Source organism: Manis javanica, chromosome 4, assembly GCF_040802235.1.
Source record: "Manis javanica isolate MJ-LG chromosome 4, MJ_LKY, whole genome shotgun sequence".
Lineage (NCBI taxonomy): Eukaryota > Metazoa > Chordata > Mammalia > Pholidota > Manidae > Manis > Manis javanica.
In genome coordinates, this window is record NC_133159.1 from 166417776 (window position 1) to 166435282 (window position 17507).

Sequence of the window (17507 nt, forward strand, 5' to 3'; positions counted from 1 at the left end):
AACTTACAATAAACAACAGACCAGAGCATGGATTAAGGGCTCTGAAGTCAGAAGACCTAGATTTGAATCTTAACTTTGTCACTTAGTAATTATGTAACTTTACGTAAATTACTTCACCTCCCCAAATCTATTTATTCAACTGAAAAATGATGAGCAATCCCCATTGCCTAAGGTTATGAGAATTAAACAAAATAGTCTGTGTAAACAACTTATCACAGTCCCACACTTAATAAATGATAGCTAGCATTACTTTTTGGCCATTTTTAAATATAGTAACCCTGCATCCCTTATACTCACCTGCCAATGCCCAGGACAGCATCTTGCATAAGTAGGAACTGAATGGAATGTTTTAATTTTAAGATACTGATGTTTCTTGCACTAAGCTAATCCCTCCAATGCCACCTGTTAAGTGCTGATTGTAGATACAGAATTAAGAGCTCCAAGGACTAGTAATTCAATGTAAATTATTACAGAAATTTTCATATGCACAGAGATTCTTTTGACTTTTAAAGAGCTATCATATCTGTGCTCATTTCATTCTCCTAAGATCCATGAAGTGACTGCAGAAATTTTTACTGAAAGCTGTTTATGGAACACATCAAGCTCATGTCTGCTTCATAGCCACCGCACTCTTTGAAATGCTCTTCCCTTGCGTATTTATGCCCTATTCCTTCATTTCACTCAGATCTCTACTTACTGTTACTTTCTCTGAGAAACCTTCCTTTGTCACTCTAAAAAAGCCTCTCCTACACGCACTCTCCAACCTCCACTTCCACTGTTTTATTAGTTAACATTTATTGAGAGCTGACATATCTATTCATGTGTTTGCTGTAATCTCTTCAACTACAATTTAAGCACGGACTTTTTTTTTTTTTTTTCACTTAGAATTGTGCCTGGCACAAAACAGGACATCAGTAAGTATTTGCTGAATGGATGAATGACTCCAGCAAGACACAAATAAGATCGCTGACTTGCCCACTGTTGCATAAAATTCGTGCCTTGCTCTACCAAACCTCCTAGCAGCTTCCCGCTACAATGCAGTTCTCACATACAGAATAAGGAAGGAGCGAGCCTAGTGGAGAAAGCGTGAAGACAGAAAAGATGGAAGGAGTGAGAGGGGACCAGACAGTGAGAGTAGGACCCCTGCCCAGAGATATTACAGATGGTCAATATTGAGGGAACCCCGGAATCAGACAGAGGTGTGTGGGGGGGGTCTTTCATTCCCTTTCCCGCTGCACGCCTTAATTTACCCATCTATAAAGTGAAAGGGGCAGAAAACCTCTAACATCTCTTCCAGACCTGACATTATTTAATATCCCATCCCACCCGAAGCAACCCTCCCATGCCATTGACCCACGCCCGCTCACCTGCCACCTGCTCAGCCAAAAGCTCCAAGTCCGCCGCTGGAGACCGCGCTTCCGCTCCACGCCACTGCACCGCCTGCGCCCACCGTCAGGAAGGACCCCGCAGACGCCGCGGACGCGTTTCTGCCGCGGAAGACAGCCCCCTGCCTGAGAACCAGCTCGGAGGAATACCGGCCGCGGACACACAAACCGGCGAGGTGGAGTCGTGGGCCCCAAAACAGAGGTGTACGCTGCTCCAAAGAGAGTGAGGCCTGAGGAGGCAAGAATCTGATCAGGCGCCTCGGAACCACCCTGAAGGGGACCTTGGGGAAGATCACGTGGGCAGGCTGTTGGAGCAGTTGCTGGGCAACCAAAGCTGCTGTGCTTGGTCTGCGCTGAATTATCCTCCATTTCTGGCGTTTATCTGGGGATTCCCAAAGAAAGCAAGGGACACAAGGCCAGGGCTCCTGGGGTGAAGGTCCGGGTTGGGTGGGTAGTGGGGGGCAGAAGAATTAGTTCTTTTTTATTCAAGGACTGGGAGGGCTCAAAGTGGGTAAGAGCAAGGACACCTGAGTTCCTGGCTAGCCCTGCCCCTTCTTGGTGTTCAGCTTACCTGCGTTGAGGGGAAGGGAGGGCTATGGAGTTGGTTGCAGACCTCCTGCTTCCCTGCCCTAGGGCTTTTGATGATGACTCCGCCACAAAATCTAGCTCAGCGTACCAGGAGTCTGAGGTTCAAAGTGGTTTCATGGCAAGTAAATGCCAAAGTCAAGACTAGAACCCATATAGATGATCTCCCTGTACAACGGGTCAATCAGCCGCAGATGTGCGCAGGCTGCCGAAGTACAGCGGCAGAACTAAATAGGTTGTTTAAGTACCTAGCGACCTGTGCTCCAGCCCTGCGATGGACAGAGGAATTCGGGTGTGGGGATCAGTGAGCCCCTTCCTCTACCACTTCTCCTGAATTTCCTGCTCAGCATTGCATTTGGTTTGGGTGAATAATATGGTTTCCCATTAAGAACATTTAATGATGAGTGAAATATTGTCCCTGGACTCAAGAGTAGATAACAACAATTCTGCTTTTGTGGGAGTTCCTCTATAACAGCCGGCTATAGAGTGAGCCCATGTGGAAGAAAGGACTGAATTATGAGCTCCAAATGCCTCTTCAGCGCTCCAAATGCCTCTTCAGCCAAAGCAACAAAATAAAAAGTTTTTAGAGGCAGAGAACAAAATTAAGACGGGACTCCAAACTGAAAGTCAGAATACTCTATTCAATTTTCATTGGCAACAATTCTTAAGCAAGTCCTCAGTGTGCAACTCAACCCCCCTCTGTAAAGAAGAGAACTAGATTTTTGTAACACTCCCCGAGATAAGTGACAGGATATCCAGAGAGCTTTGGGGTCATTTTGTGGGCTGGCAAAGAATCCAGACACACCCTCTTCCTTGATATGGACGCTGCTGACTTCTGTTCCCTTTGCCTTCCCAGGCACTGACCATGGAAAGGAATGACATCATTGACTTCAAGGCTTTGGAGAAAGAGCTACAGGCTGCACTCAGTGCTGATGAGAAGTACAAACGGGAGAATGCTGCCAAGTTACGGGCAGTGGAACAGAGGGTGGCTTCCTATGAGGAGTTCAGGTTGGCTTACTGCCGTTTTTCTCAAACCCTCCAGTTACGGTGGATTATAGTGAGTAAAAGCATGTGCTTTGGAGTCAGACAATTCTGAGCTCAGTCCTGGTCCTACCCTGTGCTCCCTGTGTGATCTTGTGCAAGCTATTTAACCTCTCTGAGCCTCTCTTCCTTATCTGTACAAGAGAGTAAACATTGTTATAATTAAACGATCTATTACATGTACGATTCTGAGCACGTCAGGTGCACAGGAAGAGCTCAAAAGCTGTCAGCTACGGTCGCTGCTGTTATTATTATTGTGATACTAGCCTACCAACAGGTTCAAGTCATGCAAAGCCCAGCCACCTCACACCCAGAGACAGCATTAAGTCCAGCCTCCAATCTCTGTCCTTTGCCCACAGGAGTATTGTCCTTGCGTCGCATCTGAAGCCACTGGAGCATAAGGACAAGATAGGAGGAAAGAGGACTGTGTCCTGGAATTGTCACACTACTCAGGGAAGGACCTCCCAGGATGAGACCACTGAAATCTTCCAGGTAGGTGAAGCCCAGCCTCTTCATCCCACCAGGATACTCTGCCCTAAATCACCAATCCTGTCTTCTTACAACACATACCTCTTTCTTATTTCTCATTATTAACAGAGGCAGTTTTCTGCCTCTAAGTCCAGAAGGAAAAGCAACCAGCAGATGGTTAGGGTGAGTTAAACTGGGCAGAACAAGTCAGAAAGGGGGGCTAGGCAGATCCCCTGCAGGCAGTCCTCTGAGTTGCACTCCCAGATCAGATTTGCTCTGCCTCTGGGTTATATGGTATATTGTATAAAGATCCTGTGGCAGCATTGGGAGGGAGGCCCCACCTGTCAGAATCTTCACACTCACCTTGAATTTCTTTCTCTGTTCCCGAGGTTTCCAGTCATCCCCTTGCCCTGCTCGGAGTAAATCCTGACTAGCTCTCATAGAGCAGAGCTATGTCCTCATTCATCAGTACATTAGTTGTACTAATCCTAGTACAACTGAGAATATCAGATCTTGGTCTGGGTTCCTTGGGATCCTCCCTCCCTGTCCCATTCCCAGTTCCCGCATCTGAAAATGAGGTCCCCAGGGACCACAGCCTTTTCAGTGCTCAGAGAGCAGTAACAGAACTAAGGTAAAAACCCACAGGCTCCCCTCCCTGTCACAGCTGGAAGAGCTCTGGCCTCCCTTCCTTCCTTTGCAATCCAGGAGAAAGTACTCCTCCAGCCTGAGACCTCAGCTGAGTTCTACCGTGACTGGCGGCGATACTTGCGGAGTGGGCCAGAGCGCTACCAGGCCCTGCTGCAGCTCGGGGGTCCAAGGCTGGGCCACCTCTTCCAGACGGACGTGGGGTTTGGACTTCTAGGGGAGCTGCTGGTGGCACTAGCCAATCACGTGAAGCCAGCCGACCAGTTGGTGGTGCTGGAGATCCTGCACAGCCTGGCCAGCACTGGGCGCTTCACCCTGAACCTCAGTCTGCTGAGCCATGCAGAAAAAGAGAGCTGCAGAGACTTGTTTCAGAAGCTGAAGGCCATGGGCACTCCCAGATCCACAAAAGAGGGGCTGAGGCAGGAGGATCAAGGTCTGGAGGAACAGCCTGGTGGGCTTCAGGAGGAGGAAGGGCTCCTGCAGGAGCTGCTAGGTCTATACCAGGTGAACTGATAGGACTAGTTACCCTCAGAGGCTCCCAGTGGTCATTGGAGACATTTTGTTGTTGTTGTCCTGGGGGCTCTGCAGGACTGTGATGAGAAGCCCACATCTAATTCTCTTCTCAATTTGGAATTTTCAGAGTAAAAGTAGGAATTGAATCTCAATTCTCTAGCCCCTTAGTGGCGTAGTATTTTGAACTATAGATCCATAGGATAGTCAAGGGCCCAAGAAGTTGAAAGAATTTTGCTTCCCACCTGTAGTCCACCAAGCCTCTAGCCCATGGCCCTAAGAGGTAAGTGTGCACCCAGCCAAGCGCTGGCTACACCACTTAGAGCCTCCACTCAAAAGAAATGGAAAAAGCAAAATCGTTCATCTTTCATGGTGAAAAAATACTGATCTCCATAGCTCTTAATGGGAATATTTATACACTAAACCAGCGAATGGACATTTAATCAATGAGTGGGCAAATGCTACCTCATTTGAGGTGCAGCATTTTTCCCCAGGGGCTGAATTCTTGTGCCAGTTGGACCTGGGAAAGCCCCAACCCATCAGCTCAGGTATGGCCAGCCCCCCGGGCTTCTTCAGATAGCTAGATATGCAAGCTGACATGGTTCCTTCAATTCCCAGACTAACCAAAGGGAACATCTTTCCACCCAGCAGGCGGGTGAGGGCTTGGAGCAGGGAGGCAGAGATTTCCCTGTCCTGACAGCTGGGTCCTTGCTTCTCATTCTGGTTTCCCCTGACCTATTCTTGGGTGGGTGCCAGTGTTCTAGAAGGGGGAGAGAGAGCCAGGTTCTAGAATGGTTTTCCCTCAAGATCTGTCTGGAACATTAGGAGGGGCCCTTCAGTATACTTCAGCTGGGAATAAACGGCCTTGCCTTGGGCCACTCTCAGACTGTGGCTCCTCCTCCTGGCTGCTTGACCTTTCTCTCCTCCCGGCAGAGATTTCTATCAGCCACACAGGCCTTTTTTGCCCTGGTTTTGCCGTTTCCCCCGACCCCAACCCTTCCCTGCTGCAGGCATGAACCTGGCCCACACCACTCTGCTCCTGTGCACTTGGGGGAGTCTCCAGGCCTTTGAAATTGTGGAGAAAGAGAATATTTTTCAGAGGACCCCCTGCCCAGCTTTCCTGATGTTTGACAACGCAGCCTACCTGGCCGACATGAGCTTTGAGCTTCCCTGCCACTGCAAGCCCGAGGAGGTGTCTGCTGTCGTCTGGTACTATCAAAAGCAACTAGGTAGCAGCCACACCAAGGTGCTGACAGACTTCGATGGGCGAGTGCTGACTGAGGCGGCCCACCTGCGTGTGGGCAGCGACATGCTGGTCCGCTTCAGCATCCGCATGTTCAGCCTGTTGGTTTTCCAGGCCCAGCCTGAGGACTCAGGCTTGTATTTCTGTGGCACCCGCAAGGGGGACTACTTTTATGCCTATGATGTGGACATTCAGAGCAGTGAGGGGATGGTGGCCACCTTCAAGGACCAGGGCCAGGAGCCTATTGCAGATGAGCACCATGGGAGCCTCCGTGTCTTCACCACCTTCTGGGAGTGGACTCCCTGTGACCGCTGTGGGGTGCGTGGGGAGCAGTGGCGCATCGGCCTCTGCTATCTGCAGAGCCCAGATCTCTCCCCACGTTACCGCAGGGCACAGCCTGACGTGGTGTCCTGCGGTTCTCAGGCTGTGCCCAGGAAGCTCCGGGCCAAGGTCAGGGATCGTACACCTGAGCTCCTGGTTCGGAGCTGCATGGTGCCCTGTGAGAAGAGCAAGAAGATCCAGGAGGGTGTGATGGCCATCTTCAACTATGTGTCCAAAGTGGGCAGCCGGCCCTGGATGCCTCAGGTGCCCATTCAGTTCCACCAGCAGAGGCTAGGCCATGGACTCATCATCTCCTGCCCTGGGGCCCGGCCAGAGCATGCTGTGGCCTGGGACAAGGACCACCAGTACCTCTACCGCACACAGTACCTGAGAGGCGTCAACAGGTCCATGAGGGTGTTCATTGACCATGGCAACCATCTCCACATCCGCTTCACCCAGCTAGGTGACCGGGGAATTTACTATTGCTGGCGGCAGGGGGTGCAGATCGCTGGATTCCGACTGGGCGTCATATCTCGAGGCTTCTACCCAGTCTCCTTCTCAGATCCTGAGACTCGCTCTGCTGTGGAGCTCACTCTGATAGGCTACCTGCTCATCACAGCAGTGTTCGTCACCATTCATCTCTGTCGCTGCTGCTGTCACTTATTTCACTGTGGTCCCAACTTCTCCCCCTAGGCTCTCCCTTCCCCAGCTCTGAAAACCAGGTGTGTTTAAATGTGTTTGTGAAATGATACCAGATGCCTCTGGGTGGGCATCCTGGGCTGGGATGTGTGGCAAGGGGGTGTGGACCCATCTCTTAGTTACAACCTGCTCTGCATTTTCGTGGGCACACACCTGGGACCTGATCTGGGAAGGAAGGAAGCCTGAGGCAGGCGGAAGCTGGGGACTGAGGCCAAGATGGAAGAGCCAGGGCATACATACCCTCTGACTTCACACTCAGAGAAGGAAGAAGTGAGCCTGATATTTATCAAATGGCCTATTTGGCATTGAACAGTATTTGAGGTGCTTAATTTTCTCATCTGCAAAGATTGCTGAGTGGGCACTGGTTGAATTGGGGTAGCAGGGAGAGGAAGAAAAGAGAGGGGGGGCCTAGTGTATGTCCTCTTTGTTTCCTCCCCAGCCTCATCCTGGGACTAGAAGGTTGAAATGGTGGGTTTGGGAATAAAAGTAAAGGGGAATTGAGGAGAGTGGAGGTCAAATTCAGGGCTTTCCTACAAAACTGCCTGGAGGTGAGAAGAGGGGCTGGGAGCCAAAAGCAGAGGCTGGGGACCCAGGGAAGCCAAGGCAGAGCAGGGTTGGAGGTGGGATTTGTCACGTGCCTGCTGCAGGCTGGGCTTGGGGTCCTGAGATGATTGGTGACAGGAAGCAAGTTGCGTCTTTTCCCAGGCTACCTGCTGCCCCCTCCCGCAGCCCCAGCCGCTCCTGAACAGATCAGTCCACTCTGGGAAGACCACAGCAGTTGTCTTTATTTACCTCAGGGACGAAGCCAGCAGCAGTGCCCTGGAGGTTAGCAGCAGCGGGTAGCAAGAGGGAGTGGGGGGGGGGGGGCACCAAGTCTTAGAAAGGGGGAGGGACTTCCACTTCTCTCTCCCTCTGGCCTTAGAGGGGAGAGGGGCACCATGGGGTGGGCCCTTTCAGCCCTACCTCTGGGCACAGGTGACCCTGTGCCGCCCCCTAGCCTTCCTGTGGAAAGCAGAGCAGCTGCTCTGGGTGAAAGTCGTCTGCCCTGAACTGCCCTGACTCCAGGCTCTAGGAACACAAACCAGTGTCTTCACTGTGCTTGTGCCTCGATTTCCTGAATCTTAAAATACGGTGCTACCTAAAATATGAGAGTACATTTTATACTTCAGTAAGAGGGGCCCAGAGGGGCCCTTGGCTTAGGGAAAAGCAGGTCACTGTGGGTTGGAGAGGGTTAGATGTACGGGGGTGGCGCCACCCAGCAGCATTTGCTGGGGTCGGGAGGCAGCAGCTGCTGTGGCTAGGAGGCCTGGGTGAGCAGGGATTACACAGCAAGGAGGGGCCTTCAGGACTGGGACAAAGTGTTCTCTGCCCCTGTGGACCGCAGCCCCCCTCCTGTTTCAGCACCTTCAAGAGGAAGGGTCACTTCCTTGATTTGCATGACCCAGAGGCCAAGTGTACTTGGTCACCCCCACCCCCCAACCCTGATGTCTGGCATCATCCCAACTGCTTCCTCCACCAACTCTACCTGCCTCCCTCCAGCCTGTATGCGGGGAGCACTCCTGGGCTTGGCCTCTCTGTACCCACACCCAGGGGCCAGGCAGACCCCTCTACTCCCTCCCAGCACCCCTTCCCTCTCCACTTACACTATAGATCCCCCAAGTGCTGAGAATTAAGCTCCCACATGCCAACAGCGTGCCCACATGGCAACAGGGTGCCCACATGGCAGCTTAGTGGGGCTGAGACTTGATACGTCATTCAGGAGGCCCCTCTGGGATCTGGACAGACCAGGAATTCTGTCTGATGAACATTCCAGGTGGCAGGATGTCCCCACCCACTCTCAGACTGGTCAGGGTAAGTCTAGAAGAATAAGCTCCTGGCCAGGCCTGCCTGGCCCGTGGGGATTTCCCCTTCCTGTCTCAGAGCCTCAGTTTTCCTCCAGCGGCCTGAGGAAACTCAGAGGCCCAGCTCCCAGATACCCCCCTGGAGACCTCCAGCTCTGCAACAGTTGCCATGACAACAGGGATTAGGGATACGGAGGGTGATTTATTAGGTCCCCCTTCCCTCCCCGACTTCTCTTCCCTCCCAATTCTAACCCAAGCTGCTGGCCACACCCCTCCAGGCTGCCCCTTGGGGTGAGTGTTCTGTTAGTTGGAGTTGCTGGGGCGGAGTGGGGGCGGGTTGCTGTCTGACAGGCCTAATGCGGACAGAGCCCAGGGCAGCAAGCTGGCACAGAAATGGAAGGAGGAGCAGCCGGAATGAGTGAGAACTCAGGTCTGGGGAAATTAGCTATTAGAGGAGTGGCAACTATCTCTTCTCTTGCTGCAGGCCCTTCATGCTGTGGGGTTGGGACCACCAGGTGGGTCCCACCTCACATCACATCCTTATGCTCCTGCTTGGATTCCTTAATGACCTGCAGGGGACAGAGGAGGTACAAAGTTCAACAGTTAGGAGGTCACACAGATCCCAGGTCCACCTCTGCTAGGCAATGTGACCCTGGGCAAGTCCCCAGCCTTCCGGGCTCTTTCTTTTTCTGATAGTAGCTGGAACTCCCCTGGCAGCAATTGGAGAAATGGGGTAACACTTGTCAGATTTGGCACCATGCCTGGCACAGGATGAACTGACCCTGTAAGATGAGCTAGTACGGTTGCTGGTGTGATGGGGAAGGGATTATGCCAGATCCCCTTTTCCTATTCCTCTGACAGGTTCCTTTTACCAAGCTGGAAATTGAAAGTTGGGGAGTGAAGGCTATTAGCTCTAATTTTCTTTCTCTGTCCCTTATCACTGTGCTGGGAACACCTGAGTCTAAGGGTGAGCAAGGAGAAAGCCTGGGCCAGGGGCCCTTCTACTGTTCCTACCCCTCTCCCAGAGCCCCTCAGGGAGCTCTCGTGAGTGATGGAGAACCTTCAGTGTGCCAGTCCAGGCTTTCTCCAGTGCCTGGCCTCAGGAATTCCTGAGAGCAGCCACAGCCTTGATAGGGCCTGTATCTCAGGTCCACCTCCTCACCTCTCCATCCCTCATCTCCACAGTCTTCACCACAATGTTCCTCTTGAGGTGGCCTTCTGACACAGACTTGGTGTCCAGGCTGGTTTCTGCAGGCGTGAGGAGAGGAGGCCTCATGTGGGCTGGTGGGATACTGGACCTCCTCTCCCACCCCCGGCTTTTCCATGAACCCCCTGGTCATGCATGTGAAAGCCTATTTAACCAGGTGGTGGGGGGGTCTAGGCTCTTCCAAAGGAGCTGGTGGCCCTGAGTCCCCACAGTGCAGGGAAGTGCTGGCCACTCCAGTGCCCTGCTTGCTGTCCTGGCCAGGCTGTATTTCAGCCCCTCTGCAAGCCTTCACCTGGCACCTGGCTTTCTGACGACCGAGCACTGTGCTGAGGAAGGAGCACTTGGGCTTTGCAATCAGGGAGAGCTGGAGTTCCAGTTCAGCCACATGACTATGGGCAAGTAAATTTACCTCCTTAAGCCTCAGTTTCCTCATCTGCAAAATGGGGATGATGGTGTCTATTTCTCTAGGTGGGAGTGAGGAGTCAGTTAACTGAAATGTATGTTAAACAACTAGCACATACTATTGCTCAATACATGTAGGTCCCTTTCCTGTCCCCCATCCCCTTTCCTACTTTTTTCTGCCACTTCTATGGGCCCTAGTAACCCCTTACTGACTGGCACTTGGAGTATTACCTCTACCTGGTCTGCCTGGTTAACCTTTGGGCTGCTGAACTAAGCCCTTGGACATACAAATCTAGTGTTCCTAAATTTCTAGCCCTGAACAAGAAGACTTTTTTCCCCTTAGCTAAGAATCAGTTAAGGGCCACGTACATGTAAGAAGTAATTTAGTTTTCTCCCCATCAGAAAGAAAATCATAACATGTCACATTTACTAATATTTAAAATTAAGAGCAGAGAGCATAAAACTTTATTCACTACAAGAGCAGCAGTCCAGGGGGAAATAATCCTCTGGGCTGAATCAGCACTGAGCTGAGCCACAGAGCCTTGGGGACAGACAAATTAAACAGAGGGCCTGGCCACTGGGCAGTGAAACCCTAGGGGCCCTCCCATTCACGGGGAAGAGGTGAGGCAGAGGCTGGCATTGGCCCGGGGGCCCCAGAGCATCTCATCTGAGCACCCAAGGACATATCACCCTGAACATCAGCCAGCTCTGCTAGTTAAACCTACATTTACCCTGTGCCCAGTCCTGGGCTGGGCACTGTTGCTAGGAAAACAAAGGGAACTCCTAAAGGGAAGCCTGGGAGGAAGGAGCCTTAAGAGGATGGGGAAAATGGGATTGGTGGGCCTTACTCCCTAGTCACGCTGAGAAAAATAAGGTGTCTGAGAGGCAGGCAGCTAACCGAGAGCCGGCGGGGCTCCATTTACAATCTGGTGAGTCTGTATTGGTATAACTTGTATTGTGAGGCTTTTGAGATGTCTTGTGACCTTGTGACTTTCCCCTTCTTTGGTGCTTTTGCCCCCTGTAGTGACAAGCAGTTAAAAAAATAAAACACATAAAACACTGAGATGGGCAGAGCTTGCTTAGGGATCTTTGGACAGGACAGAGGTTAAGACCCTCAGCCAGTTCTGCAGTAGAATGGGGTGCAGGGGTAGGAGGGTGGGACACAGGACAGAGCAGGACAGGGGCGGCTGCAAGCTCCACCTGGAATGCTCTGGGATGGTGTGTTCTGGCCAGAAGTTCTTCAGTGAATTGGGAAGGCCCCCAAGGAGAGCCCCAGGCCCTTTGCCCTAGTCTTCCAACCTAGGCCAGAGTAGCAGCCCACAGGCCTGGAGGAGGGGGCAGGAATCCAACACCATGGCCACAAGGCCCAGCTCTACTGACCTCGGATCTGCAGGTTGGAGAAGGTCTGCACAGGAATGGTGATGCTGAAAGACACCAGAGGGAGGGGCTGACCATGCTGCCAAGGACATCCTCAGGCCGGTTGGTCCTGGTCTAGGGTTATTGTGACAGCCTTGAGGCCCTTCTCCTTTCCAGGAAAGGTTGACCCCATCTCCTAGCTCTCCCCAGCAGTCCACATGCTCCCTGGAGCTCCAAGAGTCTGCAAGGGCCTTGAGTATTATCTGTGAGGGGAATATCTCTATTCCAAGGAGAGTGGAGGCTTGAAGGATGGCAGAGGGGAGGGGAAAGCGATAAAGAAATTTCTAGGGAGGCAGAAGAGATGGGTCAGAAGAGAAGTCCAATCTTTGTTGGGAGGGTAGGGAGTGAGCCTCTTAGTTTGGGGGGATGACCCAAGTCCTCATCCTGTGACCTAATCAACATTGGTTGAATTGAGTCCATTCATTCATTTATTCATCAAACATTTATTGAGTACCTACTGTGTGTTAGGTAAGCCCTGTGCTGGGCACTGGGATAGGAGGGGGCTGAATAAGCGTCCCCTGAAGGGAGCAAGGCAACTCTAGGGAGGAGCGGCAGGCAGGATTCCCAGGGCTCACCGGTTCTCCTCGCCCTCCAGCAGCTTTCGGTAGGTGGCGATCTCGATGTCCAGGGCCAGCTTGACGTTGAGCAGGTCTTGGTACTCCTGCAGGTGGCGGGCCATCTCGTCCTTGAGGCTCTGCCCCTCCTCCTCCAGTCGGGCCAGCGCCTCCTGGTAACTGGCCGCCTCGCGCGCGTGGCGCTCCTCCTGCTCCCGCATCTGCCTCTCCAGGGACTCGTTCTGTGCGGAGGAGCCAGCCGGTCTCTCGAGGTACCTTCTCGGCGCGCTTCCCTCGGACCGAACAACTCGACTCCGAGAGACTCCGAGGCCCCGCCCGCCCTGAGCCCGGCCGACTCGCCTCTGGGCCCCGGAGTTATTTTTCCGAGCCCCGTCCTCAGGCCTGCTCCCCGCCCCTGGCCGCTCTCCATCATCTGCTAGGATGGCAGGTCCCTCCTCCGCTTCGCCAGCCTCAGCTCGCCGACCCCTCCCCGCCTCCGGCCCTGCCGGCGCTCACCGTGCCGCGCAAGGACTCCAGGTCACAGGTCAGGGACTGCAGCTGGCGCCGGTAGTCGTTGGCCTCGTGCTTGGCCTGGCGGAGCATCTCCGCGTTGCGGGCAGCGGCGTCTGTCAGGTCCGCAAACTAGAAGGGAGAGGGCCCGACGGTGAGCCGCGCGCGGGCTGGGGCCGCATATGGCTGGAGCTGTGCGCGCCGGTGGGTTGGCAGGTCTCTGGAAAATCAGAGAGCTGGGCAGGACCCCAGGGTTGTCGTCCAGGTCATCCTGTGACACTGGCCCTGGGCGGGATTATTTCCAGCAACTGTGACCCATGGACAGACTCTCCTATGTCCCTAGCACCTAAAACAGTGCCCGGTCAGGGAATGAATGAATGGTTTGTCACAGAATCCAGAATCTCCTGTGCTGCAGCCCCATCCATGGGCCTGAACCCTGTCCTTAACCACCCTAGACAGTGGGTTCTGGTGAACAGAGCCCTAGGTTCTGATGGCCCTCTCTCCCGCAGCTTGCCGTGAAGCTCTCACGACTCCATCAGGCCTTGGCTTGCCCAGAGCCATTCTGGCTTCTGCTACTCACACTCCTCATCACAGCTCCCTGGGCCACCATCTCCAAGCCCTGGTCTCTCTGTGTTTTTCTGACTCCAAGCCTCTACACAGGTTCTGTTCTGCACAAGAAATGTACCTTCCCTCTTCTCTTCACGTTCATAGCTTCCTCACTATAATCTCCTCCCCCCACATTGCATATAAATTCTGCCTGCAGTGTTTTCTTCAGATGCCATATTTGGGTGCAGATCACATCTCCCTGGTCAGCATGTCTCTGTATCCCGGGCAGTGCCTGGCATGCAGTGGATGCTCAGTAACCCAGGACACAGACAGCAGAGACATCAAGAATGCAGGCTCCTGGGTGAGATGGCTAGGGTTGGAAATCCAGCTCTACTGCTGTGTTGCTGTGTGACTTGGGCAAATTAGTTAATTTCTCTGGACTTCAGTTCTCTCATCTATCAAAGAACAGTACCTACTTCATAGTAAATAATCCATGCAAAGCGCAGGGTCTGACACACAACAATGTTGGCTAATAATAATAGCACCAGTAGCAACAACAACAATAATAATAATAGTAAATACTTATTGGAGGTAATACTGCCTGTGTGAACCTGAGTAAAATACCTCACTTCTCTGGTGAAGGTCAGTCACTCAGAGAAGATCATCTTCCAGCCTCCTCCACCCTCTTTCCCCAATTCTCTTGTATGGAGCCAGGAGGGCTGCCTATAGGAGGCAGGTTGGCCCACAGTGAAGGCTACCTTAGACCGGTACCACTCCTCCGCCTCCTGCATGTTGCTGGATGCCACTGCCTCGTACTGTGTGCGGATCTCTCTCAGGGCTGCTGTGAGGTCTGGCTTGGCTACATCCAGCTCCACATGGACCTGCTGCCGGGCCAGCTGCTCCTGGAGCTCCCGCACCTCCTGGTGGGGGTGAGAGAAGGGATGCTAGGGCTTGGGGCCCAGGCTGCCACTGGAATTTCCTCACAGCGTCATGCTGTCTTCTGCCTGCCCTCAGACACAGATATTGGCTAAGGGAAATGGGGCAGTCCTAGTTGGAGGAAGTGGCACGGCCCAGGCTAGGAGAGGCAGGGGGTAGCTTGGGGGACTCATGATATCCTCCTCCCAAACTTGGACAGGCAGAAACACTGAAAGAGTGCCTGTGGCCTCATAGAAGCATGACTGAGTTCTGAATCCATAATCTGAGGTCAGAGCTCAGTGGGGTAATTTTTTGATGAATGGCTTTCATTTAAATGGAGACACATGGCAGAGGGGGTGGAATCAGAGAGGCCACTGTGTGACCTTGGCAAGTTTTAACCTCTGTGGGCTTCAGTATCCTCCTCTGTGAAAAGGAGATAATACTGGAAGGGTTCCTATTGTACAGGTCTGTCGTGAAGGAAAAAACCAGGCAACAAGGCCTGTTATAATTCTCAGTAAGTGGGTGGTGTGTCTGTGTGCATTTTACCAGGGCTTGGGGCTCTCCTGTCTATGCTTACCTCCCTCAGGGTCTCTCTGTATCTCTCTCTCTTTCTCTTATTTTCTTTCTCTCTCTGTCAATCTCTGTTTCTTTCTCTGTCTCTGAGTATCTCAGTCTCAGCCTTCCTGTATCTGTCTCTCTTTCTGTCAGCTGTATCTCTGTGTTGGTCTCTCCTCCCTCTGCCCTGGCTTTACCTCCTCATGGACCTTCCTCAAGAACCGGATTTCTTCTTCCAGAGACTCAGTCTTCCGTTCTAGATCCAGACGGGCCAGGGTGGCTTCATCTGCCTCCTGGAGTAGAGAGGGGCAAAGGGCCACTCTGACCCCAAACTCAGGCGCAGCTCCCTAGCCTTGTCTGACCCCTCCTTCTGTGACTCGGGGGAGCAGCACATTGCTCTGGAGGACTGGGCTTGGAGGCTGTGTTTGGGTGAGCTGCCATCAACACTTCCCCCCTCCCTTGCCCTACCCTGCCACCCTCCTGACCTGTCGATAGGCTGCCAGGTTGTTCTCAGCCTCCAGCCTCAGGTTGGTTTCATCCTGGAGCCTGGGGTAGGGGGACACATTCCTGGGTCCAGGCTCTTCTGATTCTTGGAGCCCTGCCCCAGTCTCCCTGGAGGCGGCTGCCAGAGAGACCCCCTAGGACCAGTGGAGCGGCAGGAGCAGTGAGGGATGGAGGGGTCCTACACAGAATGTGGCCGGGCGGGTGAGCAGACGAGGGCCCTTGCTGGAACTCAGTACTGAGGTGCCTTATCAGGGTTAGTACCCTGCTCCTACTCACACTGGTGCTTCCACCAACATGCTCTCACCGCTGCATGCACAAACGCCTCTCCAGTACTCAGGGCTCACACACATGCCCTCCCAGCTCAGCAAAGCCCCGTGCCCTTGGAATTTCCTCTGACCTTTTGAAATGGGTTTTATAAAGATTCCCACTTCACAGCTGTGCAAGCTGACGTGCCTTGACTAGGGTCATAAGCTGGTGATGGCAGTCACCTGTGTTCTGAAGCCAGGCCTCCTGGCTCTTCCCCCACTTCCTTTACCCTGGAGCCAGCCCTCCTACTGCACACTGAGCTTCCCGTTTCGATTCCTCCTTCACACAGGGCGGGGCTCAGAATAGGTCTCAAGGCTCTGCCAGCTGGGGTCCCTGATTGCTCCCGCATAGCTTTCCCGTGGCAGCAGGGGCAAGAGGTGCCAAGAGAACTACTGCTCCCTGGATGAAGGCCTTTGGGAAGCAGATCTCTGAGATCCAGGGCCTCCTCCCCGTCCTTCTCATCATCTTATTGGGAGTAATAATAGTAATAGTAGCAATAATAATAATAAGTACTTATTGGAAGTAATAGTGCCCTCCCCTCCCAGAGGTGGGGAAACGGGAGCAGTGAGGCAGAGCCCCCTGCGCGAGATGCTGCAGGCCTGCAGGCACTCCGTCTGAGCCCTCCCTGTTCATGAGGCCCCCCTCCCTGGTCCCCTCCTCACTTCTGCCTCAGGGTGCCCAGGTCCTGTGCCAGATTGTCCCTCTCGACCTCAAGCCGGGAACTGTTGGCTGTGAGTTGATCGAGCTGCAGTCGTAGCTCACGTAGCTCAGCCTGGTAGACGTCAGCCAGTTTGGTGGGCTCCTTGGACCGCAGCTGGTTCAGCTCAGCAGCCAGCGCCTTGTTCTGCTGTTCCAGAAAGCGCACCTTCTCAATGTAGCTGGCAAAGCGGTCATTGAGCTCCATCATCTCAGCCCGCTCACTGGCTCGTGTCTCCTTGAAGCCAGTGTTGAGTGCCCCAGCCAGGGAGAAGTCCACCCGGGCTGGAAATGAAGGAGGCATTCGAGCCAGGGAGAGACGTGTGCCAGGACCCAGGCGGCGGCCAGGACCCAAGCCCCCCACCATCTCCAAAGAGGAGACGTAGGAGCGGCGAGCAGCTGAAGTGACGCGTCTCCTCTCCATGCTGGCCTGGCTCTGCTCACTCCTGGGCTTCGAGGGCTTTATGGAGGAGTGGGCTGGCCTGGCATGGTGCAGGCTGCCCCTGGCAACGCCCCTGGCATAGTCTGAGGGGGTGGGGCTGGGCCAAAGCCCAGCCATGGGGACAGCTCCTCTCACCCCACAGAGGTCACTGTGCCCAGAGGCAGGGCCTCCTGGGCACACCAGCCCCCACTCAGCTATGGACAGAGGTGCTAGTGGGCAATGCGTGGGGCTGGATGCCAGGTGTGGGGCCCTCACCACCAGACAAGGAGACCCTTTCTCTAGGAAGGCGAGTCAGTAAAGGACTGGACCAGATGACTTCTGACCTGCCTTCCAACAGTTAGATCCCATAATCCAGGCCTTCTCTCACTCAGCCCTCCTCTGTCCAGTGCCTGATAGATGCTGGGAACTGGACGAAGGGCAAACCTGTTCCACACCCTCAAGGAACACCTATGTTAGTTTCCTCCCAGCCCTGTTCCCAACAGATTGCTGATGGCCTTCCCTCTGAAAACAGGCACCCCGCATTCCTGCTTTCTCCCATTCCCTGCAGTTCTGGGATTGTGGGCTGGAATTGGACACCAGCTCTTTGTCTGGATGGTCAATTGAGGCCTCTATCTGGCTATGGCGGAATGATAGAAGGAACGTGGGGGCCCTGATAGGTCAAGAAGGGGCATCATTACTCTCTCTGGTCTTCTCCCCAGCCACTTGTAAGCCCCTGA

The 17507-nt window shown here is 53.5% G+C and overlaps 4 protein-coding genes across 11 annotated transcripts in view; 2 read left to right on the plus strand and 2 right to left on the minus strand.

Moving 5' to 3' along the window:
• The window catches only part of EFTUD2 (elongation factor Tu GTP binding domain containing 2), a 34274-nt gene extending 32730 nt beyond the window's left edge, over positions 1 to 1544 (minus strand). Inside the window, exon 1 of one of the 2 annotated variants that reach the window (XM_017670972.3) lies at positions 1368 to 1544. The gene's annotated coding sequence lies outside the window, so the exon portion shown is untranslated. The remainder of the gene's footprint in view (positions 1 to 1367) is intronic. The other variant, XM_017670971.3, reaches the window with a different exon arrangement.
• A 131-nt stretch (positions 1545 to 1675) lies between these two features.
• DNAAF19 (dynein axonemal assembly factor 19) lies at positions 1676 to 5778 on the plus strand. 5 transcript variants are annotated; one of them, XM_073235693.1, is made up of 5 exons: positions 1685 to 1800; positions 2827 to 2978; positions 3371 to 3503; positions 4185 to 4628; positions 5645 to 5778. In XM_073235693.1, the coding sequence occupies exons 2-5, from the start codon at positions 2836 to 2838 to the stop codon at positions 5648 to 5650; spliced, it is 726 nt and encodes a 241-aa protein (XP_073091794.1). In that variant the 5' UTR covers positions 1685 to 1800; positions 2827 to 2835; the 3' UTR covers positions 5651 to 5778. The 5 variants fall into 5 exon arrangements, with proteins under 5 accessions (XP_017526470.1, XP_073091794.1, XP_017526466.1 ...); XM_017670981.3 differs by having other exon boundaries at positions 1676 to 1731; positions 4185 to 5650; XM_017670977.3 differs by having other exon boundaries at positions 4185 to 5650.
• FAM187A (family with sequence similarity 187 member A) lies at positions 4498 to 7505 on the plus strand. Its single transcript, XM_017670975.3, has 2 exons — positions 4498 to 4628; positions 5645 to 7505. Exon 2 carries the CDS (start codon positions 5647 to 5649, stop codon positions 6889 to 6891), a length of 1245 nt encoding a protein of 414 aa, XP_017526464.1. The 5' UTR covers positions 4498 to 4628; positions 5645 to 5646; the 3' UTR covers positions 6892 to 7505.
• Positions 7506 to 7658: 153 nt separating this feature from the next.
• GFAP (glial fibrillary acidic protein) lies at positions 7659 to 16806 on the minus strand. 3 transcript variants are annotated; one of them, XM_017670973.3, is made up of 10 exons: positions 16316 to 16806; positions 15329 to 15389; positions 15041 to 15136; positions 14132 to 14293; positions 12834 to 12959; positions 12339 to 12559; positions 11728 to 11771; positions 11246 to 11365; positions 9901 to 9986; positions 7659 to 9307 (listed from the first exon to the last, which is right to left on the minus strand). In XM_017670973.3, the coding sequence occupies exons 1-10, from the start codon at positions 16771 to 16773 to the stop codon at positions 9266 to 9268; spliced, it is 1416 nt and encodes a 471-aa protein (XP_017526462.2). In that variant the 5' UTR covers positions 16774 to 16806; the 3' UTR covers positions 7659 to 9265. The 3 variants fall into 3 exon arrangements, with proteins under 3 accessions (XP_017526462.2, XP_017526463.2, XP_073091793.1); XM_017670974.3 differs by lacking the exon at positions 11246 to 11365 and having other exon boundaries at positions 16316 to 16805; XM_073235692.1 differs by lacking the exons at positions 7659 to 9307; positions 9901 to 9986 and having other exon boundaries at positions 11241 to 11365.
• Positions 16807 to 17507: the final 701 nt, after the last annotated feature.